We start from the raw sequence: 24,349 nt of genomic DNA on the forward strand, positions 1-24,349 counted from the left end.
TCTCCACTGGTTACGCGAGTTTGTTCGCCGCCTCGTTGCCCCGCCAGTAGACACGGATCTCTCCTATGGAGATGGAATTCGGACTTGGGAGCTAACCCTCTGTTCATGAATCCCAACAATTGCAATTGTACCACCCAATCCAGCAACCTCACACCATGGAACCTTCACAACGTCCGCGGAAGCGGGCCCGGATGGCATGCACCTTGTGCCATGAGCGTAAAGTTCGTTGCGACGTCTCTATTCATGGAAGTCCCTGCACGAATTGTTGGCTCGATGGCCACGAGTGCTCTATTAGGTCGAGTGTCTGTCAAGGGTAAGCAGATTGATCAGCCTCTTTTACCGGCATGAGGATGCTCTGACATAGAGCTCTATAGACGTAGTGTGAGATCACAGCTCTTATGGACAGATGCACATCTCCAAACCGATGCTCTGCTGCACAAATCTCATCCGACTAGTAGAATGAGGCTGATGGAATCAATCGTGTCGCAACCTGGTTTCCCTCAATATGTCAACCCTGCGCGACAACCTTCCTTTTCCCTTTTCTGCGATATTCGAGGAGAAAGTGAGCCTTGCTAATTTCGTTTCTAAATACTCTGTTGAGATTTACAATGATATTTCCAGAAAAACACAGCTAACAAATTCCAGAGGAGTTCGGGTTTGAACATTTCGGTGGAATGAATCCCCAGATCCCCAGAAATATCCTACCCTCTTCGGCAGATGGACCAAACGGAACTTCAGGTGTCATATTTTCATTCTACCGTTTTGTCGAACTGCGTAACCTTCACACGCTCTCGACGGAAGACGTCAAATATCTGGAGATGAAAGGTAGTCTGCATCTACCGGCTGCGCCAATTCTCCATGAATTCGTCCGTGAATATTTCCTCCATGTCCATCCCTGTCTGCCAATATTGAACGAGGCAGATTTCTGGAGTATGTACTCCAATCGAACTGAAGGATCAACCAAACCGCGAGCCATATCATTGTTCATTGTACAGGCAAGGTTCTTTGCAAGTTGTGCAGTAAGGCATCACTCTGGATCTCTTCACGGCTTAGTTATCCTAATGAGCTTTGCTAATCTACTTTTTTCGCAGTTCGTGCCGTCTGATATTATTCAATCTGCTGGTTTCGCCGACAATCGAACCGCACGCAATATTTTATATCGCAGAGCTAAGGTATGCCATTGTGAACTCTCTGCAAGAATTTTACAAAAACAGGACCTTATGTATGCTATACAGCTTCTTTTTGACCTGGATGCCGAAAATGATGCTCTAGCGAAGGCACAGGGTTCAATTATCCTGACCTACCAAAGTTCACATACAGACGTTCATGCCGGGAGCCGGTGGCTTACAAATGCTATACAAAATGCGATTCTTCATGGTGCCCATTTATATAATAGCAAATCTAACCAAAGCGACCCTCAAAAAATGACAAAGAAACGATTGTGGTGGTCCATCATACTTCGCGACCGAATTCTGCTTCTGGGGCTTCGCCGGCATCCTCAGATCACCCCACAAAATTTTGACCTGCCTCTTGACTGTTTGTCCGAGGAAGATTTCGAAGACGAGGTGTATAACTCTGAAGTTTATAGCCCTGAAACAAAACGACTTCTTGCAAATGTCATGCGCGTTCAGTACCAGCTGGCTATTGCGCTAACCGATGTATATGATGACTGCATACCGGCCGCATGGGTTCTCCCAACCAAAAGTGCTGACAGAGAAGGATTTGTGACAGCCATAAGGGATAAAGGAGATATTAGAGATAGCCTCACTCAGTGGGCGAATGAGGCCGAAGCGTCGTTTGGGCCCATCCTTTAATCGGATACTGTTCATGAATCCGTCACACTTTATTCCAACCTGACGTTCATGTATTACTAGTGAGTTAATCTTTTTTTTCTGTTATTACTACGTTCCGTTATTCTGGCCTATGTTGGCTTACAGTTGGCATTTTAGTACCGGTCGATTAGCCTTGTGTCACAACGAGACCCTCACCTTGGAAGCTCATCAAAGGTTTATCGCAGATACTTATAGTAAACGGTTAGAGGAAATTAAAGAGGAACTAGAAGAAGCAGCATTAGGCATCACAAGATCGGTTAAACGGCTATTGATGCGTGGAGTGGCACGACATCTTCCCATAAGCGCGTACGTCTAATGTTTTTAATAAATTGGGATTCTGTTAAACTCACTACTTTCGCTATTTAATAGGCTCTTATACTGACTTGTTGATGTTTACAGTGTTGCCTACACTGCTCTCCCACTAGTTTTAAATGCCCTTGATGTTAAATTATCTGGAACCACATCCCAATCTGCAACGCACAAGCGCCAACTGGGCTATTACGTTGAGGTTATGCAATTCTACCGAAACCGTTACGATGGCACGGATTACGTTGCCTTCCTTATCCAGCAAGTCTTGAAATTTGCAGAGAGCCAAAACCTCACGGTATCCTTCCAGGCTAGCGCGGGAACAAATGTGATGTCAAATTCGACTAATAACGACAGTGACGTCAGCGGGGATACAAATACATCAACAGCTTTGACAGAGCGATCTAATAGCGATAAGTTTGCTGAAAACGGTACGAAGAGCTGGGGGGAGATCTTGGTTAGACACCCGCGTCTATACCTACGGCTCTCATTGCCACTGGACATCGCCTTTGCGAGAGGACAATTTCCACGAGATGCAGATTTACCTTCGTTAGTTCGTGAGTTTCGTTTGAAAGATGATAGCGGTCCATCTGTCGAAACCATGGAAGCAACCATCCCAATGGAATTTCGGATGAAAGATCTCCCACCGCCTATGGATTCATTATCGAAACCTCCATCGCAGCAGAAGCAAGAACAACAGCAACAACGGGCATATAAACAATCAGATGACCCGCCAGCTACTAAGAATACAGACGTATACTATCATATCAACGACATGGTGGAGCTTCCAAACCCAGAACGGCAGCAGCAGCAGCAGCAAAAAGTTTCCACACCTAGGTTTTCTTCCCAGTTCTCTGTTTCCAACAAACTGGCTCAAGTCGACCAGTTAGTCCCTGCCTACCCGATGGTTTCCCAGGATAACTTCGGTGAAGTAAACCTTGATTTCCTAGATATGGATATCCCACTTCTAAGCAGCCTAGGGAACAGGAATGATCTTGACATTGGATCTGATAACAGTTGGGAAGATGGGGATGCTAATATCCAGAATGCTCTTGGCCCTGCATGGATGGAGGTTATGCTTAACGAGATTCCGAGTGCTATTCCTGCGTAATTATTGTATCCCAGATTTATCCGTTATCTTGGTTATGCCTCTGCTTGCGGGTGATTTCGTAGGGGAGATTTATGAGGTTTGGATGGAGGGGTTGGGGTAGTGATGGAGCGGTCTAAGTCCTGGAATTCTAATTTTCTTCCTGGCAATGGGACATATGATTAAAACAAAAATATGAAAAAATAATAGTGGCTTCGTGGAAGGAATGAATGGGTCGTAATTGATGAGAGTGGCAATAAAGAAGTCTTTTAACTCGAGCTCGCTTCCCAGCTACTGATTCGGGCCATTCTCACGGATGATATCAATCTCTATAGAATTGTCCGTGTCGACGTAGTGAGGTTCTTGTAACATGGTGGCAGCTGTCCCACTTGTTGACAAGAGAATTACCTTGGCAAGTGGATTTCGTCACAATGTTTAGCAAAGGCTTCAGCAAGTCAGAGATAAGGAAGCGTTCCTAGATATGTTTTGGGAGATGGAAAAGGAATTTTTTGAGGCCTGCTACATAATTAAGTGGTGGGTGGGGGTATATTAGCGTAACATGACCAATGTGATTGGGCACGCAAAATACTCATATAAAGTAAGAGCATATCGAGAAACCAACATGAATAAAAAACAGAGTCTATAACATCATCGTCCACGATAAACGAGTAAGGGAGATTTGATATTGCCGAGCGGGGCACATGCAGGCATAATGCTAGATACATGAGAAGGGAAGGAGGATGCTGAATATAGACAGGATTTGGATTAACGCTAGCAAGGGAAGCTGTGGATAACGGTATCTTGAAAATATGAGTATGTTTTGGAATCCAGCGAAACTGGCAAATACTTGGACGTGATGAAATGGGATTACACGCTCGCGTGTCTGGATTAAGGGAAGGCAATGCTTTAATGAATACGACCCAGACGGGCGCTGTTAATATGGATTTGATCATCCACATAATCGCTCTGTTGGTTTGTTAGCTTGCATATACATGGAACAATATGAACATTGTTATCTGGGGCAGAAAGTAACATACCTTCCCCATGATACGGCTCAAGTGTTCATTCTGCTGCTCAACTTCCTTGCCCTGTGCCCGAGCAAGCATATTCAACCTGCCCGTAACACCTTCGATGGCAGTCAGATTCGACTCGATTTCATTTTCCATCTCATCATCTTCACTATCAGCCTCAAACTGGTATTTCGCGCGGTCGGCAAGTCGAGTTTCTTTCTGGGGGGCACTGTTGGCCTTCTTCGCTAACCCCTTAAAAGTTTGGTCCATGCGTTGTTCACTTCTAAAAGCAGCCTTTCGAGTGGCCTCTCGCTGAGCACGCTCTTCCTGATGACGTTCGATGATAGCTTCGTCACGAGCACGTCGACGTTGTTCACCGGTGAATGGATTGGAAACATTCATGGCGAACATGCTTTTGTTTAGCTTTTTTAATTCACGGGATCTTTCGTCCGCGATTTTGTTTTGGTTTGAGGCTAGATCTAAATTCTTTTCTGCATTATGGATTCGTTCTCCTTGAGCTCCAAGACGAATCAGTGTGTTTCGACCTGTCTCTTCTGCTTCTAATGCTGCCCGGAGAGCATTGCGGGTGGATGAGACATCTTGTTGCTTTACCATCCGGATTTCTTGTTTCGTTGCTTGTATATCTTCTTCCTCTTCCTCCTCTGCTGTGAGTTGTCTCTCCTGATAAGTCGGGCCGTATGCAGTATCAGCGTCATTAGCAGCCGCTCCGCTGAACCCATCCTGTGGGACATCCTGGAGAGCGGGGTTGTAACGCCGTTCCTGCATCCGTTCTCGGGCATCTCCTAGAAGAGCGTCTCTATTATCATCGACGGAAGAGAAATCGTTGGGATCGGCCCGCCCAAGTCCTCCGTAGCCTCCAGGACCATATCTAGATTTAGCGACCGGAGCAGAATCATCCCTTCCATACCTATCTCCCCCATATCCGCTTTGATATCCTGGACCTCCAGGTGCATAACCGCCATTAGCTCGACCGTATTTATTATCTAGATTCTCGTAGGGGTTTCTCGGTGCCGGGTTTGCTGGAAGGCCGGGAGGGTTCATCCCCGGATGAGACTGCCTGGGCCCTGAGGGGAGTCCATATCCACCAGCAACAGGACCACGTCCTTGACTATATGGATCGCCAGATGGTGGTGGCTGCGCGTATGGATTTGAGGATGCTGACGATTTGTTCTTGGATTTAGAACCAAAGAGCGCTGAGCGGGTGCTCTCATCGTCTCCACCATCGTTCTTTTTGCTGCCAAAGCCAAACTTCTTCATAATGCAGGTAAGGGAGAGGAGAAGTGAAGAATGAATCGGCTTTTTAGGAATTCTAAGAATCAACAGGAGGGAAAAGCAGAAGATGGTTGTTGGAATTTCAAACACTGTTGAAACCTGAAGCTTAGCTTATCAAGTCAATAACTATCACGTGCTTGTAAATGTGGCAGTGCACTCGTTGATTGGAGGCGCGAGCTAAGCCAGAAACGATTAAAAAGTGGCAACGGCAACGCTAAACCGGAAATGTGCAAGCTTCAAATTCACGTGACCTTGGAACTCAGGCTGAGGCTCAAAGACCTACAACATCCAAACCACCGATCGACTGTTGGGCAGTATAGATATAGTAGCTGTTCGAGCTGCCCGGCACGATGGCACCGGATCCAGGGTCAGAAGCAGAGTATATAAGAGAGAAAGCGCGGAGGGATTTGCTGAATCTTCTTGAAGGCGTGAGTACGGCGCACACCGTTCTAACCAACTGTTTATAAAGATGTGTGCTAATTGAACATGTAGGTTCGAGGCAAAAAGAACCTTGTAATTAGCAAGGACCTGGCTGGACCGGTTGGCTTGTTTGTTAAGTTTTCTGTTCTCCAGGACTATGGAGTCGACCGGGTGTTTCTGCTTGAGAATGGAAATACCGATTCTTCCCAGAAGAATATTGTCTTCCTTGTCCATGCTGAGAAGCCTGCTCAAGTACAATCCACCGCCGGTAAGATATTCTGCTACGTTCTATCTCTTTTATTCTCTTCGTTTCTTTTACCTGTTTCTTTTCCAACTAGTAAATTTATACATGCCCGCTTTGATCTTCCCTTCAGAACAATACGTCATTGCGGCCATCACAGGAGGCTTCGGAGATTTATCTTTTTCACCCTCCATTGTTAGTCTTGTCCCCTATATTGATCTGTTCCGTAGCACATACATCCCTTGGGCTTTAATCGCCTTTTTGCTTTCCCGATGGTTTATGGCCATCAAAATGTACTGACATGCGCCTCAGACCAAATAAGAAAGCTTCAACGGAATGGTACTGTCGAACATGAATTTTCCATCTTTTGGGTCCCTCGCCGTACGCTTGTTTGTAATCAAATTTTAGAAGATGATGGCATTATCGGAGATGCCAATATCGCGGAATTTCCTCTTTATTTTCTACCCTTGGAAAACGACGTCCTTTCCTTGGAGTTAGACAATTCCTTCCCTGATCTCTATCTGGTATGTGAGGTAATTTCCTGTCTCTGATAACCCCCTTAAGCTAATAATTTAACAATATTTTAGCACAAGGACCTAGGCCCGATTTATCTTTCTGCGAAAGCGTTGATGAATCTTCAATTGCGGCATGGTTTCTTCCCTCGCATTATTGGAAAGGGAGACAATGCGAGAAAACTAGCAGATCAGTTACTGCGAATGAGAAAGGAACTCGATGCTGAAGAAACCGCTGGTCTGAACGATGGAACCGGTAGAGGCTTCATGATTAGCTCTACGACGGAAAGTTTGATCATTATAGACCGAGACGTAGATTTCGCAACGGTTCTACTCACTCAGCTGACATACGAAGGCCTCGTTGATGAATTTTTTGAAATCGCACATAATCAAACAGAAGTTGACGCTATGGTCATTGGTCCCTCTGCTCCTACTCCCTCATCTTCCCAAGGAACGTCGTCAGGTACATCGTCCGGGACTCAGAAACAGGGTTTAAAACGAAAAATACAATTGGACTCCTCGGATCAGCTGTTCAGTCAACTCCGTAATGCAAATTTTGCTATAGTTGGAGGTCTATTAAACAAAGTCGCTCGTCGATTAGAGAGCGACTATGAAAGTCGCCATGGCGCCAAGTCAACTTCTGAACTCCGAGAATTTGTCAATAAACTACCAGCATACCAGGCGGAACACACCAGTCTTAAAGTCCACACAAACCTCGCTGAAGAGATTATGCGGCAAACCCGTTCTGACATTTTCAGAAAAACCCTCGAGATTCAACAAAATATAGCAGCAGGGACAGATCCAATATACCAACACGATAGTATCGAGGAACTCATCGCCCGGCATGTTCCCATACATACTATTCTCCGACTACTCTGTCTCGAGTCCTGCATGTCTGGTGGCCTTCGACCGAAGGATCTGGAAAATTTCAAGAAGCTGATATTGCAGGCATATGGCTACCAACATCTCCTAACCCTCCACGCCCTTGAGAAAATGGAGCTCTTGCAGGCGCGGTCTTCTGCGACCGCTATGTTACTCTCGACTGGAGGTGGCCCAGCAGGCTTGAAAACCAATTATAGCTATCTTCGCAAAAGTCTACGACTTATCGTTGATGAAGTGAACGAACAAAATCCGGACGACATCGCATACGTATATAGTGGCTATGCCCCATTGAGCGTTCGCCTCGTCCAATGCATATTGCAGAAACCATATATCCTATCTCTCACAAAAGGCACTCCCGCCCCCGCTGCAGGAGCATCGACCAGTATTTCGTCCCCTGCGTGGCTAGGGTTCGAAGATGTTGTAAAAAGTGCGCGAGGTTCCACGTTCAATATCGTCCAAAAGGCCGATGAGAAGGCAGCGAGGGCGCGACAAACGCTCTCAGGGACGGGAGGTGTTAAGACGGTTATCATATTTTTTCTTGGCGGGATTACGTTTACGGAGATTGCTGCGTTGCGGTTTATTGCGGGCAAGGAATCAGCTCGACGACGGATTGTTATTTGTACGACTGGGATTATAAGCGGGAATCGGATGGTTAAAGCCGCGATTGAAACAAATGGGTTTGTTAAGTCTACTAAATAATAATATACCCAATGTTTATTATCAGTTTTCGTGCCACGGTGCAGAGCATTGTTCTGCATTTTGCCTTCTTGTAATCGACAGAAAGCATGGAGTTAACGAAGTATAGCTATCTTTCTGAGAGATGAATTTGAGTTAGATACTAGGTGTCGCAGCACAGAACCTTGTTTTTGGAAGTCACAATCGCCATACCTTGCTTATGATTAGACAATACATAGTTACACGAACAAATTTTCGCCAACCTAGTTACGCTACATCTATATATCCTTCAGTATTCAAATCCAAGATTCGTCCCCAGTAATCGACCCTGATACCTCTCTGTAACTACCCCAAGTTTGACCATGATGCCGGCAGCCAGTATCCTAACCTCCTCATCTTCTTTCGAGGCACGTTCAAACACACCGTCAACCCATTCACGCATTTCCATCACCTCCGTCACAAATTCGGTAACTAGTCTCCCCTCCCCAATACTGCCGGCAGACATATTTAAGTCTACCACCGCGAGAAACAGGGATAGGATTGTTGGTAGCACTGTTGGTTCAGTTGCAACCGGTAGATTGTGTAGAGCCATGAGTAGAGCGAGAGCTTCATTGGTAAGGGTGGCCAGGTTCAGAGCATTGGGTCCAAGAGTTGAGAGAATGAGAGTTACAGTTTGAATGAAGAGATGAAGAAGTTGGGGTATTAGGAATGGGTTATGCACGCTGCTGGAACTGGAGGGGTTGGAGGTTAGTATTGAACATCATACGTGAATATATCTGTTGATGGGGGGATTTAACTAAAGGGGCTTTGTAGTAAACTTTTGACTTACGAAGTGGAATACATTGTTGATCCGAAGGCACTGGTAAGCGGAAAATAGAAACCATTGGAAAGGATTTTATGTAGATTTCCAGGTATGCCCTTTTGTCGTCTTTGCTGCTCTTTCATCTGCCTCTTCTTCTCCACTTCAATGCGTGATGAGAACGTTCTGACTTTCAAGGCGTTCGGACCTGTCAATGAGTCTGCGGCATGAAGAGCTAAAGGTTGCAAGGTAGCTTGCGAAAGTTTTTTTGATAGAGCACCAATCGGGTTGGTTCCATTGCTATAGATGGCCTCAAGACTCGAAGGAAGCCGCTTCGATGGGAAGGAAGAGTCCGCAACGGCAGAGAGCCCCATGGATTCTGCGTCTTCTGTCCCAAACCCTGCTAGTTCGCGGGCACTGAGGCCAAGTGCAACGAGGATTGTTGATCGCTGGCTTTGAGATAGGTCGGCATTGAAAAGGGTATACACGAACCACGGGCCCATTGTGAGTGGGTAAGCTACCAACAATGCAATTTCGCTTTGTAATTTGTACTCCTGAAACTTTGGCAAATTGTATTTGTCCTGAAGACTCGTAATAGTAAGAGCGAGTGCCTTAGAGTTCTCCGCAACTTCCGTACCAAAGGACGCTTTGCGTCGTATAAGAATCGGCGCAGTAGAGATTCCCAGGTTATAACGCTCAGCATTGTCTGTGTCGCGCAGGCAAGCTAATAAATCTCGTATATATCTGCATTTCGTATCAGCTATCAGAAGTCACCAGGTTCAATAAAAGCGGAAGTATGGTATGATGGAAGCATACACAGGAGCATTAGGTTTCGATCGGTTGATCAGTGTTGGATCGTCTTCAGAATCCGAAGGATCCGTATCTGGCTTTTCGTAAGGGAGGAAGTCATCGTCTCCTGATTCCTCGGATATCTCCTCAATAGAAAGATTTTTTGAGGTTGCTTGACTTGGTACCTGCTGCTTATTCGTATGAACCTTTGATACATGTCGTTTTGGAATTTTAGGAGCCGGTTGAGGGTCTCTGTGTTTTAGGTCATCGATAGAACCGATTCCATCTTCTACATTCGGTAGGCTCATATACCACTTTGCTTCTTCGCCTTCCATCTCTTCAATATCGAATTTCATTTCCTTTCCTGGGGGATCGACGAGCTTCGATAGTGACATGGCAACGACCATCCCGAGGAAGCGTGCTCGTGGCGAAGAGGCTGCGATACGATTGGAGATCGCGTTTAGGTATGTCCCTGATTGTGTGATGGGCCGGAGAAGATCTGTGCTGAGCCGACAGACATATCCGGCTGCTAAAAGGATGACCTGCGTATTGGCTGAAGGTTGTGAGTTTCAAGACTAAAAAATATACCTCTCTCTCACATAATGAAGGTATTTACCTTCCTGTCCACTCGTTGGTGTATGTTTAATGTAAAGCTTATCGCCGAATATCTCTAGAGCCTTTCCCAATATCTCCAGTAGAGGCTCTAATAACAGCGGTTAGTGCCCAAAATGCAGTGTCCCTAACGACTTTGAGCGCTCACCTTGTTGGTTTCCATATGACGCCAAGAGCGCACGGCGAAAGTCGATCCCTCTAATATTCACCTCTAACCCCGATGCAAGCCATTCGTTCAACTGGGCTCTTAGGAATTCACGGTCACGGACCATCAACTCTACAAGGGCTGCGATCCCACTGATGAGCTTTTGTTTATCGGGATCGTCCAATGGACTTTCTGCCTCACTCGGAAATGGGCGGAGATAACTCTTTTCCAGGTCATGTAATACCGACTTGAAAACTAATATTAGGTGATGGCTTCGCATATTATCTAAAAGGATACCAAACCGATCTGACAAGGCATCCCCGTGAAGAAGCAAGCCATCATATAGCTCGTGCACAAGCTGGTCTATTGCAAAAACTCTTAGTAGGGTCACTTGGTTTGTTTGGGTGGTGAAGGGGGGTTTAAAATACCTGTATAGCCGAGACTCAATGCCCTGGTTGTAAACTGAGCCAGATAACTCCAGGCGTCTGAATCCGTTATTTGGATGTTGGAGGTCATATGACAAATACATCGCCCGAGCCACATAGAATACGAGCTGCCCTCTCCAATCCAGTGTATCGAACGAGGTGTCTTCAGGTCTTTAATGGCTCGAAAGCCTTCAGAAGCAATTGATAACACCTTGCCGGCAGCGAGTAGTGAAATGAGTTCCTTCCACAGGATCTGCTTTTGGGTTGGTGATTTAATGGTTTTCAAAATGCTCACGTAGATCTCAAATACCAAATCAAGGGGCTTTAAAACGGATGACAAGACCGTTATAAGGTCTTTGACAGCCAGGTCATAACATGAGCTCTTATCGCCTTGGGTGTAATTCTGTTTGGCAAGCAACGAGCGCAGCTGCGCAACAAGAACGCCGATTCCAGCCACACTGCTCAAACATCTAAGCAATGCAGCTTTTGGATTAATTTTGCAGACCCCTTCCGGGAGTGTCTCCGTATCATTCTGACTCCCTAAGCTACTCCAGTGGTCGGGAATAGTTATCGTGACCAGAGAGTGCAGAATTTGAGCTGCTACTGGACTTGGAGTAGTAATATTGAAACCATCTGCATTTGTTCGAATAGGATCAAGGAAGTTCAAGACTTGAACAACACGGTCCTTCTCTGGAGACGATCTGAGAACTTGCAGCACTTCTTCCGGAGAAGTTATCTCGCTTTTCCGTGACAAGTCCTCTGCATCTTTGGCCGGCGACAAAGTCTCCACGTACTTCGGAGACGAGGAAACCGCAAGCTCCTCGCGGTTCTCAACCGCCTTCACACTGAGAAGGTCATCCATGCCCTCTGCATCACCTTACCAACATGGCGTGAAAATGCATTAAAATAATAGGGGGGAGTCTCCTTTTTTCTGCGCTGACATGGAGATCGCATGTAACTACGTCATGTGATTTGCCAAGGCACCACCACCTGGACTCGAACACCGCCCAGAGGATGATGTCGTAGCTATTTATGCGACAAATACCAACAACGACAACAACAACAGAGGCACCCTTGATATGTTTTCTCGAGGTCAAGGAGTTCTCAGTCTTCATCTTGAGACTCTCTTTGCTGTGTTTTCAAAGTGTAGAATCTTAGCAGTCTACACAGCATTTTCTCAGTCAGATACTTAAACTTCATCTTTGCCTATCGACCTAGGGATACGCGCTTCCCTGGACATTGGCGGAAGTGGGGGAGATAAAATAATACAGCTGTACTCAAGTTAATATTGGTGATACCTCTCTGGAATTACATATATATTTATACTGCGGACATTCGATATCCCATTTCTTTATGTCCACTTCTGTAATGCCTCTCAACCGGGAGGCTCAGCGATGGTTATTGCCCCAAAGTCACATTGTGATATATATCTCATAACTGATAGGCATCTAGGAAGTACCTATATAGAATTCTCACCCGTGCGGGCCCCTTCAGCGATGAGGATTGGGTTCCCGGACCAGAAACTATTACGGGGCTTGAAAGTTCTAAAATTCTGTAAGTTTTATCTTGCAATCCGCTCAGACGACTTCCAATTGTTGAATGATCACTAATTTTATTTAGGGTGATGTAAGTAATCGTCATGTCTTATTTCGGCTGGCGATGCTATGCTGACACCCTCCCAGAGGAGCTGGAGGTTTAGGATGTGAAATCTTGAAGAACTTGGCACTATCAGGATTTAAAGACATCCATGTTATAGATATGGGTATGTTCCATCCACCTCAGCAACCCCACGGTAGTAACCGTTTTCAGATACCATCGACATATCAAATTTGAACCGGCAGTTTTTATTCCGGCAGGAAGATGTGGGAAAGCCCAAGGCTGAAGTCGCTGCAACTTTTGTGGAGCGAAGGGTGAAAGGAGTCAAGATTACTCCTTACGTTGGGAGGATTCAAGACAAGGATCACGATTATTACATGCAATTTAGAATGGTTGTATGTGGGCTCGACAGCGTCGAGGCGCGACGCTGGATAAATTCGACTCTAGCTGAAATGGTAGATATATCAAACCTGGAAAGTTTAAAACCCCTGATTGATGGTGGAACAGAAGGTATGTTTGTTTCGGAAACCCTTTCTCTCCTCGATGAAGATATATCCTTTTGGGACTTTATGGGGCTTAAAAACGTAAAACGGTAAATAGGGTTCAAGGGACAGGTCCGGGTTATCGTTCCCAGACTATCTTCATGTATCGAGTGCCAAATCGACATGCATGCACCCCGCGCTGCAGTGCCATTGTGCACAATTGCATCGATCCCTCGACAGCCACAGCACTGTATTGAGTGGGCACATCAAATTGCATGGGGAGAACAGCGACAGGGCGAAGAATTCGACGGCGACGACATGGAACATGTTACATGGATTTATAACACGGCATTGGAACGGGCGGAAAAGTTCAATATCCCCGGAGTGACATTCTCGATGGTCCAAGGCGTTGTAAAAAACATCATCCCTGCAATCGCATCCACAAATGCCGTGATTGCCGCCGCTTGCACCTCGGAAGCGCTAAAGATTGTAACAACTTGCAATCCCTATTTAGACAACTATATGATGTACGCTGGAGAGGAAGGGGTTTATACATACACATTTACTGCAGAGCAGAAAAAAGATTGCTTTGTGTGCGGCAGTTCAGCCAAACCGATCATCGTAGATCCGGAATCGACTTTGGAGGAGTTTATTATGTCTCTAGGGGAACTACCGGAAGCCCAGCTGAAATCTCCTAGCTTGAGATCAGCGGCAATGATGCTTTATCAGCGTGCTCCACGACAACTGGAAGAGTATACAAGGCCCAATTTGACGCGAAAATTGAAAGAACTTGTTAGCGATGGAGATGAGGTCGCTGTAAGCGACCCTGCTTACACAATTGATTTCCGATTCCGAATGACCTTTAAATGATCTGCTTAAAGGCAAGGACTAGGCAATATTACAACTTTTACTTTTTATGGTATCTACGTTAATATCGTCGAACTTACAATGAAAAACAGTGGAGCGAGATGGACATTTATATAGATTATAACTTTTTTTATCGCATAAAATCAAGGACCTATTTCAGACGCCTTTTGTTCACCTGTTTAACCACCATCGAAATAAAGCGTCAAAGATACACATGACTCTTAACGCCAGAAAATGCTTTCCAAGAAGAGCAATAAGAAGAAAATCAGAAATGTTTTCGACAATCAAGAAACTTCTAGCGTCTCAACAATCTTAGCTAGATCCCGTTTCAATTTCCTACATTTGAGCTTCAGAACCTTCACACTTTCCAGGAATAATACGTCGCTCCTGAATTGTCCCGTGCTCTCAACATTGAAGATGAAGTGATCACGTATCCGGCCCAGCTTAACTTTACCCTGGAATTCCTCGTGTCTCAAACATTCCCTGCTCACAGTATCCTTGAAAGGATCAAGAACAACAGCCTTCTTCGCGCCTTCGTGGCCTTCGTACCCGCTTCCACGCTGTGACGCCTCTTCCGCAGTTACAGTCTCAATTCCGATGACACCTTCAGGGAAACAGCCTGCAAACTTCACAGCATCCATTCCCAGGATGGGTCGAAGAATGCGGATATCGGGAAGGAGACGATATGAAGCCGTCGCCACGGGGGAGAATTTAGCATGGTCAGCTCCAATGCCCTTGACACAATGCATTTCAATATCGATCTTTTGACCAGGTCGCAATTTCGCTAGAAGAATGTCCGGGTTCGTAGGTCGGATGCCACCATCAGGTTCTGGGAAATATGCCTCCTGCCGGCCTACGGGCTGGAATGTGATGTCTTTAGCATAGACGTGGGCGTGGCTGTAAAGCTTTAGTGGATCCAGCTCATTTGGGCTCGCTTTCGGATTTTTCTTGCATTCTACGTTGAGATGGAGAACGATGGTGTTGTAATCTGCGAGCTCGCTGCCGGAGGACGGGTCGCCCTCATTTGGCTGTCTGAACCAGCGCAGCCAATTGATGCCCTCGGGGGATCCGGTTAGGGGGACTAAACCGAGGCGATGGGCGAGGACTTCATCTTGGATGACGGAGGTGTTGTTATGTATGTAGACTGTTTCAATGGCAAGGGAAGGAATCTCAGCTATAAGAATGCGACGGAAGGCGTTTGCTATTGATGCATCGACGCCGATTAAGGAGAAAGAAGCTTCGTAGGGTTCATTTTTGTGAAAGGTGACGATGAGGTTCTAACCGGGAAAAAAGGACAATGTCCGTTAGTAAGACGGGATATGCGAAGGGCATTCTTCTTCTTATTTTCTCTCACATTTCTAAATTTCTCAATAGACCACTCGTGATTTTCGCCAGGCCAATGACCGGGGAAATCTGTTGAAGTGATATTTGTAACTGTTTCTCGGTTGATGCCAACGATCTGTACCAAGTTAGCTTTATCACCGGCAAACTTAGCAGAAAAATATATGAGAAAATAAACGGAAAAAGCTTTACCTTTCTATCGCTAATCTCTTCTAGAGAAGCTATTCTAGGCGCCATGACTGCGCTCTATATCTGGGTGTAGTTTTGTAGTTTTGCGCTGAGGGGCGATGATATTTACTTGATTTTTTGCCTTTTGCGCAAGTGACAATAAATTTTGATTGGTTTTGGGGGTTCGTCATTGTCCACGGTACCTCCTCCCTGCCTGTATTTTGGTACGAATTTACGTACTCCGCCAAAGCTCCAGCAGAACACGCTTTGTCATCTACCTGCAGCCAATCACCAGCCGAGGGTTTCTTGCTGATCAAACTCCCACGTGACATCACCAAACACCGAATTGTATTTGCTGAACGAACGACATCAACGAGAAGAACAACGACATCCCCGACAGACAGGAAGCTGCTATACTCAATTGACCAAGAGCTTCTGCTTGCGGGAGCCCTCCCTCTCATATACCGTGTCAAGGTCGAGACACCAAACTCTTAGAGTGTGTCTCTACATAACCCATCCAGCGGCCATGGCGTCCTCCTTCACACTCCTGGCTCGCCATGCGCCGAAAAAGCTATGTTTCGGCCCCTCGTCTTCCTCCGCACTCAGAGCCTCCTCAATTGCTGGGCTAAGGTCGATATCTACCTCGCCTGCTCTCAATGCTACCCCCTCCTACCGCCCCACGCGGCTCATCCCCACGGATCCAGACTTCGCACCGGGCGGCCCGAAACATCAGCCCATCAAACCTCCCGGGTCATATGCGGAGCCCTCCGCTCTCGAATCCGAAGTTGGCCATGGTCGTAAGATCCGTCATTACACAGTCAACTTCGGTCCTCAACATCCGGCTGCTCACGGTGTGCTGCGGTTGATCCTGGAGCTCAATGGAGAGGAGATCGTTCGTGCAGATCCGCATGTGGGCTTGCTGCATCGCGGCACGGAAAAGTTGATTGAATATAAAACCTACATGCAAGCATTACCATATTTCGATCGGTTGGACTATGTTTCGATGATGACGAATGAGCAATGCTTTTCGTTGGCGGTGGAGAAACTGTTGAACATAGAGATTCCGGAACGGGCAAAATGGATCAGAACGATGTTTGCGGAAATCACTAGAATTTTGAACCATCTCATGTCGGTATTATCGCACGCCATGGATGTTGGTGCATTGACTCCCTTCTTGTGGGGTTTCGAGGAGCGTGAGAAATTAATGGTATGCTTATATAAATATTCTCCCTAAAAGATTGGCTTCACAGGATGTTCTAATCCCTCTCTCACTCTTACAGGAATTCTACGAACGTGTTTCTGGAGCCCGTCTACATGCAGCATACATCAGACCAGGTGGTGTCCATCAAGACATCCCCCTTGGCCTTTTAGACGATATCTACCAATGGGCGACTCAATTCGGCGACCGCATCGACGAAACTGAAGAACTGCTCACTGAGAATCGTATCTGGAAAGCTCGAACCCAGGGAATCGGCGTCGTTTCCGCCGCAGAGGCTCTCAATTACAGCTTTAGCGGAGTCATGCTCCGTGGCTCCGGAGTTCCATGGGATGTCCGCAAATCCCAACCCTACGACGCCTACGACCAGGTTGAATTCGACGTGCCTGTGGGTGTCAATGGAGACTGTTATGACCGCTATCTGTGTCGCATGGAGGAATTTCGCCAATCACTTCGCATTATCCATCAGTGCTTGAACAAGATGCCTGCTGGTCCCGTTCGCGTGGAGGATTACAAGATCTCCCCACCGCCCCGCGCTGCCATGAAGGAGAACATGGAGGCTCTTATCCATCATTTCCTGCTTTTCACGAAGGGATATGCGGTTCCTCCTGGGGAAACATACTCTGCAATTGAGGCACCCAAGGGTGAAATGGGTGTTTTCCTTGTCAGTGACGGTAGCGAGCGACCATACCGATGCAAGATCCGTGCTCCGGGTTTTGCCCATTTGAGCTGTTTCGATCAGATCTCTAGAGGACACCTGCTTGCTGATGCTGTTGCAATTATTGGTATGTTCCTCACTCTTCCCTATACTAGCTTTATATTATTCCTTTTCAACATCAAAACTACGTTTGCCCTCTTTACTTCTCATCCTATACTAATACTTTTTACGCGCATGCAGGAACCATGGACCTCGTGTTCGGTGAAGTAGACAGATAATGCGCAAAGCAAATACAAATATTAAGGCATGTTTTTAAAATCCGCCGTTTCGATTTCATTGAGTAGCTTAAGGGATATGGGGAAAATCAAATACTGGAACCAATTTCCTTTCGTCTTTTTTTTTTTTTTTTCCTTTCTTTTAAAAACCACTCTAAGGCTCACCACAACCTCTCCGTGTAAAAGCATCTATCCCTCCTACAGGTTCATATAGGAAGCTATATATATGCCAGCTACAAAATCTCCGCCCATCCAGTCTCCTTCTCTCGTCAACACCGTCGGTGCTTGTTGCTTTCCTCTCCCTCAATTTGCATATAAATTTCGATTTCTTTCTTTGCTGTACTCTATCCTCTTTCTCCTTTTCTTTCTTTTCCTTTCCCCCCATCCCCCCCCCCCCCCCCTTTTGTCTATGTGTCTCCTTTATTCCCTCTCAATCAAATGTCTGCAGTAAATATGTAATGACAATAAATTTGCAGAAAACATTAATTAGATGATGAAATGAAACACAATAATACAGCGGGATATTTTTCTGTCGGTCGACTTGCTTCAGAGCCTGGAGGGAGGAGTGCGATGGTTGGCGATCTAGTGTACTCCGTATCAAGTGACACCTAATCAGTCTGGGAAGTGTCGATAGGTCTTCTAGCATTGAATGCCACTGCCACTGCCACTGCTTCCTGTTGGAATGCATTGGGTCCCGATCTTCAATGGACTGGGGATTCTGGGTGGAGGTGGCGTCCGGGGAAGCAAAGGAGATAAGGGGGGAACAGTAAAAGCCACCCCCATCATCCACAACAATCCTTGATTTTCTCAGCAGAGGGAAAACGTGAGCGGAGAAAAGAAAAACGTTTTATATGTATATATGTATGTATGTGCCATGTATATATGTATAGAATATGGAAAATGCTTTCCCTTATAAGAACCTCTACTTCGTAAACCATATCAAATCATAAAACACAATGCATGCAAGCAGAACGAAGTGAGCAGCAGAACGGATAAAAGTCCAAGTGAAGAGAAATGATGAGAATGAATAATGAAGACCATGGAAATGATGCGCAACAGACCCCCGGAAAAAGGGAACGAAAACAGGAGGAACACAATAAGGTCTCCTCGGACATATAATAGAAGATCGCTCCCGTCATCTCCTCATACCCATTTTCTCCTCCCCCCTCCCCCCCCTCTTCTCTGTCTTTAAGACCGTACGTCTAAACCCCCCCCACTATACCGTCGAATCATCATAAAAAAACCGAATATCCCTCGGCCGCTGCCTATTCATCGCCACAAACTCCGCATCGCCAGGGGGTCTCTCATTCTTCGTATTGCCGGCCAACATGCTCTGGATGCTCATGCAGACGCTCTCGACGGTCTGCACGGGCGACCAGGCCGTGCCCAGCAGGTCGAGGCAGATGATGCCGTTGCTGTAGATGTGCGGGTGGATGGGGATGGGGCGTGGGGCTTGGGAGGGCGGGGAGGTGAGGGAGATGAATTGGACTTCTGGGGCTTCTGTTGGTTGGGAGGTTTAGTGTGTGTGTGTGAATTTGGGTGGTGGAGGAAGGGGGGGAAGAAGGGGAAGGGGGGGGGGGGGGGGGCCGGTTGCAGGGAGAGGGAGAGTGATGTGGGGAAAGGTGGTATTTAAGAAGATATATATATATATATCTCGTACCGATGGGGTAGCTTTTGCTGAAGGTGAATTTGAGACGGTAGGTTTCATTGAGGTAGAGCGGGTTTGATTCGTCCAGGACTCGAATGTCCATTTGCCATTCTTCGAGGCTTTCTGCCTTGACGATGGAGATTCCGGGGGGGAGGGAGGATTGCATCTGTCAAAATGTCATTCGTATATTAGGTCTTGTCAGGAATTTGTTTCCAGCTAGAAGTAGGTGACAGTTTCCTTCGGTGGAGAGGGAGGGGGAGGTGGGGGGTTGAAGTTCAAAATACCTTCACGAGCTCCTGTCCGCACTAGTTAGCTGAACCGTCGTGAAAGAACAACAGAACAGGGTGGGTGGGCCGTCGATGGGTGAAGGGGATTGATTCAAGGAGCCAGCCAGCCTTACCTTGCTCAGCCGCTTAGATGCAAACATGGTGACGGAGAAACAGAACACCAGAACCCAACGCAACGACGGGGAGGCGGGTACGTTGATGGATGGCCCCAAGCGCGGAAAGTCGGAAATGGATGACGATATGATGGTATGTTCTGCAAAGCAAGCAAAAAAGACAGGCGGACAGGCGGACAGGCGGACAGGCGGCCAGTCGTTGGGTGCAGGAAAGACGAGCGGAATTGCGGGGTTGAGAGGGGGTTGGCCCAAGATAAACGTATAAATATTTAGCTTACCCCTGAGGGTGATGTGAGCAGCTTGTGATTTGTCGGTGGAGACGGCGGCAACTGTCTGTTGGGCCCGGCGAAGTCGGAATTGCGGATGGTGGATTGCGGATGGTGAATAGCGGATAGCGGTTAGTGGAGAGTGGATGGTGGATGGTGGATGGTGGATGCCAGAGGAGCGGGAGAGACGCCGGGGAACGTCTGAATATATATATATATATATATATCTGACCGTACCAACTATGAGGGTTGGATTGTTTATCCAGATGCAGCCAACGAAGGAGTACAAAGCTGTCTTTCTGTAGCCTGGGCTTGGTTGGCTATTTCTCAGGTTCTTCCTTATTATCTAAATGCGCCGCCATTAAATCTATCTTCAAGGCAGATAGATGTCATAACGACACGAGCATGCGGGAGGGTGGGTGACTCTTTACTATCCTTCCACGGGGCGTAGAGCGCTACGTGGGGTCTGAAACTAATATCGATCTTCCATCCCTTAACTGCCCGTTATTATTTTCCCATCCGTTTAACTGCCCGCTGTTATTTACGACATCAGCAACTCAAGCGGTGGTCGCGGGGATGGATGATCCCCCCCCCGGACGAGCTGGACGGTCTGGTTTCCCTTGGCCCTCTGTGACGGACATCCCGCTCTATCAGCTGCTGCTGCTGGGGCTGGAGGGGAGAGATGTGTGGCTAGCTAGTGCTCGGGGCAGAGAGACAGGCCTATAACTATCTCAACGGGGCGCCACCTCGTTCTTCTCGTTCTCTTTTCTACTCTTGCCACTTGTTCTCGTTCTCCATGCCCAGTGTTCCCTCAGTCTCCTTCAGTCTCCTTCAGTCTCCTTCAGTCTCCTTCAGTCTCCCAGTCTCCCAGTCTCCCAGTCTCCCTCCCTCCGGCTATCCCCAACACCGCCGCTACCAATAGCACTCCATTTGCGTGCACAAAGGGAGGGGAATAACAGCCCGTTTCACCTTGAGACCTTTGGCTGGTTCATCGGCTAGTCTGCGGGGCTGGTTTCCATACAACGAACGAACCACATAACTGTTGAGAACTTAACTTTTTTTTAACTGCTGGCAACTGTGTTTTGGACAAACCACACCCCCCCCCCCCCGGGCGAATTCATAAGATCAGCCTTTTTGTCTGAACATACACCCCCATAACTCTAGTTTGGGGGACCTGACTTTACGTTTATTTTATTTTCGTTCTTTTATTACCCACTTGTTGCAAACGGTGTCTTGGAGCACGCCCCGCCTGTCGCTCGACAACGACAATAATCGAAGCAGAGATTATTAGCCCGTGAGGTGATCCAATATGAGCGGTAAGTGCACCCACAGTCTGCCTGTCAATTACACCTCATTTTCTTGTTTCTTCTCTTCTCTCTTCCTTTCTTTTGAATACCCAGCATCTCTGGAATTCCCACAGCTGGCCAATGGCGGGAACCGTGCTTTCGACAAACCAATCGAGGTGAGCTCGACGACATCATTCCAAACAACAATGGAAACCGACTTGGATGCGGTTGAAGATCGTTCCGGAGAAAAGGGGCCATTGCATTTTGATTTTCTGTTTCATTGCATATCCTGAATTTGTGTCAATGCGCTTTGGTTTTGCTGACCGGTTGAATCCACTGTCTTGAACCGTCTTTGCTAACACGTTCGTTTTAACAATTCATCTACAGCCTGGCTCAACAAGCTGCAGGGCCAGCTCAAAAACTACGATAAGAAGTACGAAACAAATATCTCCTAAAAACATGAAGATGCAAAACTTTCTCTCTCTCCTTTCGCACCCTACCCCTGGCTCACACAGTTCAGATCACAATATCGATTCGGGAGGACCTTGGGTGCTGGCACTTATGGCATTGTTCGTGAGGCGGACGGTCCGAGCGGGAAGGTAGCTGTGAAAATCATCCTGAAAAAGAACGTCAAGGGCAATGAGCAGATGGTATACGATGAGTTAGATATGCTGCAACGCTTGCATCACCCCAATATCGTCAGATTCCATGATTGGTTCGAGTCCCGGGTTAGTTTTTTTTTTTTTTTTTTTTTTTTTTTTTTTTTTTTTTTTGGCTCCATTTTTCCGCTCCGTGATCACATACGGCGGCTGTGTGTTGGGAGACTTACCGCCAAAATGCTGATGGTATGGAGGGGGTTTACAGGACAAATATTATATTGTTACGCAGCTCGCGACGGGCGGGGAATTGTTCGATAGGATCTGCGAATATGGGAAGTTTACCGAGAAAGATGCTTCCCAGACTATCAAGCAGATCCTTGGTGCTGTGAACTATTTGCATGAACGGAATGTTGTGCATCGAGGTTAGCGAAGACACCATTATTTATGCCTTTTCTTCGTCTCCTCCTCTTCTTCTTTTTTTCTTTTTCTTTTTTTCCTTCTTGCTTGGTTCAGTTTCCGCTAACCCTTTCTTCTCCTTACCTTCCTCCTAATTCAAGACCTCAAACCCGAAAACCTCCTTTACCTTACCCCAGCCCCCGACTCCCCCCTCGTCATCGCCGACTTCGGCATCGCAAAAATGCTCGACGACCCCACAGAAGTCCTAACAACAATGGCCGGCTCCTTCGGCTACGCCGCACCGGAAGTAATGCTGAAACAAGGCCACGGCAAGGCCGTCGACATGTGGTCAATGGGCGTAATAACCTACACACTACTCTCCGGCTACTCGCCCTTCCGCGCCGAAAACCTCCAAGACCTCATCGACGAATGCCTCAGCGGCCGCGTCGTCTTCCACGAACGCTACTGGCGCGACGTCTCCAAGGACGCCAAGGATTTCATCCACACGCTCCTCGAGCCGGACCAGACCAAGCGCGCCACTAGCCAAGAAGCCCTGGCGCACCCGTGGCTTAAGGGCGAGTCCGCCAGCGATCATAACCTGCTGCCAGAGCTGAAGGCGTATATGGCTAAGGCGCGCCTGAAGCGGGGCATTGAGATTATCAAACTTGCGAATCGGATTGAGGCGCTGCGGATGCAGGGGGAGGACGAGGATGATATTCCTAGTACGGAGAATATTTCCTCTGAGGCTGCTGTTGGGGGTGTGGGGGCGGCGAAGCCGGAGACGGCTGCGGGTGGCAAGGATGCTCTGAATAGAGGGAAGATGCATGATGGGGGTGAGAATAATGAGAACAACGCCGCTGCCGCTGCCGGTGCTGGTGCTGCTGCTGGTGCAGTTGTTGCTAATGTGACAAGTACTGACGGGGCATCGGGTGAAGGTAGGACGAAGAAAAGGAGTCTGAGTCGGGCAGCTAGGGGGCAGATATTTCGGGAGGTGGTGCTTGCGAAGGTGCGGGAGATGAAGGAGGCGGAACAGAAGGAGCAGATTGAGCGGGAGGCGATGGTTAAGGCGGGGTTTATTTGAGGGGGTGTTTTTTAGGTGGGATGATGGTGGAAGAGAGGGGTGGGGTGGATAGGAGAGGAGAGGAGAACGTGGGCATGAAGGAGCTGGAAACATATTTATTTCTTTATTTCTTTTATTTCTTTATTTGGTCGCTTGTTTGCGCCCCTTTTAAAATCTCCTGGCGTTTCCTGACATTGTTTTAACATATCGAAAAATTTTCTCTCTGACGATTGATTGACCGATCGATTGATTCCCTCTTTTTGATTTTTGTTCTGCTTCCATTCCCCTCCTTTTTTCTTCTTCTTCTTCTTCTTCTTCTCCTTATTACCCCATTCAAAACCCTCTATTCATACTTAAATCTTCTTATCACTCTTTCAGGAAGAGATAATGCATTTAACATCTGACATCATCCTATTAATATTAACTATGTTGATAGGTATATGTTTATCTTTGAGAAATAAATGGAGACGACCTGTGGAATGAAGTAATGTTTCGAGTGGTCCATATTTTAATTGTTGTTCGATTGGATCCGAGGGTTCGTAAAGAAAGCTAACTGCTAGTTATATGGAGTTGATGGGTATGGGTAATGGGAGTTTGGTTGGATTTGCTTCTGTATGAGAGTTTTCTCCAAGGGGGTAAAAGGGGAGGGAAAGCAAAGGTTAGTTGAGCGCCGGGGAGAAAAATTCAGCCATTGAAAAGTAAATGTGATGACTTCCATTATTCTACATACTTTAAGCTCGTGCACACACATCAACGTATAAACAGAGTACCAAAAAAAATAAAAAAGAAAAGAAATTCCACAAGAAGCTAAAAAGATTCAAAAAGAAATAAGTAAGGTCCAATGGAAGGGGAAGGAAAATGGACTGGTAGGAGAATTATGTGAAGAGAGAGAGATAAAAGCAGAAGAAAAAAAAAAAAAATTTTGGGGGAGGAGTGGAGACAGTTAACAGAAAACGGGGGAAGAAAAAAAAAAGAAAAAGAAAAAGAAAAAAAAAGAAAGAAAACCCCTTTCCCAGACGGTTTATACATAGGTTAGTTATATCCTAGGTTGATATGCATGTGC

The 24,349-nt window shown here is 46.8% G+C and overlaps 9 protein-coding genes across 9 annotated transcripts; 5 read left to right on the forward strand and 4 right to left on the reverse strand.

Annotated features, from left to right (window-relative positions):
• Window positions 1-105: 105 nt before the first annotated feature.
• PAAG_05729 (hypothetical protein) lies at window positions 106-3,249 on the forward strand (the record flags this gene model as incomplete). Its single annotated transcript, XM_015845668.1, has 7 exons — window positions 106-313; window positions 407-562; window positions 646-1,019; window positions 1,092-1,172; window positions 1,236-1,795; window positions 1,950-2,138; window positions 2,232-3,249. 7 exons carry the CDS (start codon window positions 106-108, stop codon window positions 3,247-3,249), a joined length of 2,586 nt encoding a protein of 861 aa, XP_015699894.1.
• An 882-nt stretch (window positions 3,250-4,131) lies between these two features.
• On the reverse strand, window positions 4,132-5,513 carry PAAG_05730 (transport protein sec9; the record flags this gene model as incomplete). Its single annotated transcript, XM_002792399.2, has 2 exons — window positions 4,132-4,191; window positions 4,263-5,513. The coding sequence occupies 2 exons, from the start codon at window positions 5,511-5,513 to the stop codon at window positions 4,132-4,134; spliced, it is 1,311 nt and encodes a 436-aa protein (XP_002792445.1).
• A 365-nt stretch (window positions 5,514-5,878) lies between these two features.
• On the forward strand, window positions 5,879-8,282 carry PAAG_05731 (vacuolar protein sorting-associated protein 33A; the record flags this gene model as incomplete). The annotated part of the gene is made up of 4 exons (XM_002792400.2): window positions 5,879-5,956; window positions 6,021-6,216; window positions 6,502-6,713; window positions 6,777-8,282. 4 exons carry the CDS (start codon window positions 5,879-5,881, stop codon window positions 8,280-8,282), a joined length of 1,992 nt encoding a protein of 663 aa, XP_002792446.1.
• A 265-nt stretch (window positions 8,283-8,547) lies between these two features.
• Window positions 8,548-11,890, reverse strand: PAAG_05732 (hypothetical protein; the record flags this gene model as incomplete). Its single annotated transcript, XM_002792401.1, has 6 exons — window positions 8,548-8,989; window positions 9,088-9,801; window positions 9,874-10,399; window positions 10,463-10,549; window positions 10,607-10,966; window positions 11,032-11,890. 6 exons carry the CDS (start codon window positions 11,888-11,890, stop codon window positions 8,548-8,550), a joined length of 2,988 nt encoding a protein of 995 aa, XP_002792447.1.
• Window positions 11,891-12,396: 506 nt separating this feature from the next.
• Window positions 12,397-13,976, forward strand: PAAG_05733 (NEDD8-activating enzyme E1 catalytic subunit; the record flags this gene model as incomplete). The annotated part of the gene is made up of 5 exons (XM_002792402.1): window positions 12,397-12,425; window positions 12,481-12,582; window positions 12,711-12,790; window positions 12,838-13,134; window positions 13,225-13,976. 5 exons carry the CDS (start codon window positions 12,397-12,399, stop codon window positions 13,974-13,976), a joined length of 1,260 nt encoding a protein of 419 aa, XP_002792448.1.
• Window positions 13,977-14,257: 281 nt separating this feature from the next.
• Window positions 14,258-15,551, reverse strand: PAAG_05734 (DNA-directed RNA polymerases I and III subunit RPAC1; the record flags this gene model as incomplete). The annotated part of the gene is made up of 3 exons (XM_002792403.2): window positions 14,258-15,250; window positions 15,328-15,432; window positions 15,507-15,551. 3 exons carry the CDS (start codon window positions 15,549-15,551, stop codon window positions 14,258-14,260), a joined length of 1,143 nt encoding a protein of 380 aa, XP_002792449.1.
• A 457-nt stretch (window positions 15,552-16,008) lies between these two features.
• PAAG_05735 (NADH-ubiquinone oxidoreductase 49 kDa subunit) lies at window positions 16,009-17,634 on the forward strand (the record flags this gene model as incomplete). The annotated part of the gene is made up of 3 exons (XM_002792404.1): window positions 16,009-16,689; window positions 16,763-17,483; window positions 17,597-17,634. 3 exons carry the CDS (start codon window positions 16,009-16,011, stop codon window positions 17,632-17,634), a joined length of 1,440 nt encoding a protein of 479 aa, XP_002792450.1.
• A 1,213-nt stretch (window positions 17,635-18,847) lies between these two features.
• PAAG_05736 (hypothetical protein) lies at window positions 18,848-19,445 on the reverse strand (the record flags this gene model as incomplete). Its single annotated transcript, XM_002792405.2, has 2 exons — window positions 18,848-19,131; window positions 19,292-19,445. The coding sequence occupies 2 exons, from the start codon at window positions 19,443-19,445 to the stop codon at window positions 18,848-18,850; spliced, it is 438 nt and encodes a 145-aa protein (XP_002792451.1).
• Window positions 19,446-21,254: 1,809 nt separating this feature from the next.
• Window positions 21,255-23,307, forward strand: PAAG_05737 (calcium/calmodulin-dependent protein kinase; the record flags this gene model as incomplete). Its single annotated transcript, XM_015845669.1, has 6 exons — window positions 21,255-21,261; window positions 21,346-21,468; window positions 21,619-21,664; window positions 21,752-21,959; window positions 22,096-22,252; window positions 22,388-23,307. 6 exons carry the CDS (start codon window positions 21,255-21,257, stop codon window positions 23,305-23,307), a joined length of 1,461 nt encoding a protein of 486 aa, XP_015699895.1.
• Between the last annotated feature and the right edge of the window lie 1,042 nt (window positions 23,308-24,349).

Source organism: Paracoccidioides lutzii, assembly GCF_000150705.2.
Source record: "Paracoccidioides lutzii Pb01 unplaced genomic scaffold supercont2.15, whole genome shotgun sequence".
In the NCBI taxonomy this organism is placed as follows: Eukaryota; Fungi; Ascomycota; class Eurotiomycetes; order Onygenales; family Ajellomycetaceae; genus Paracoccidioides; species Paracoccidioides lutzii.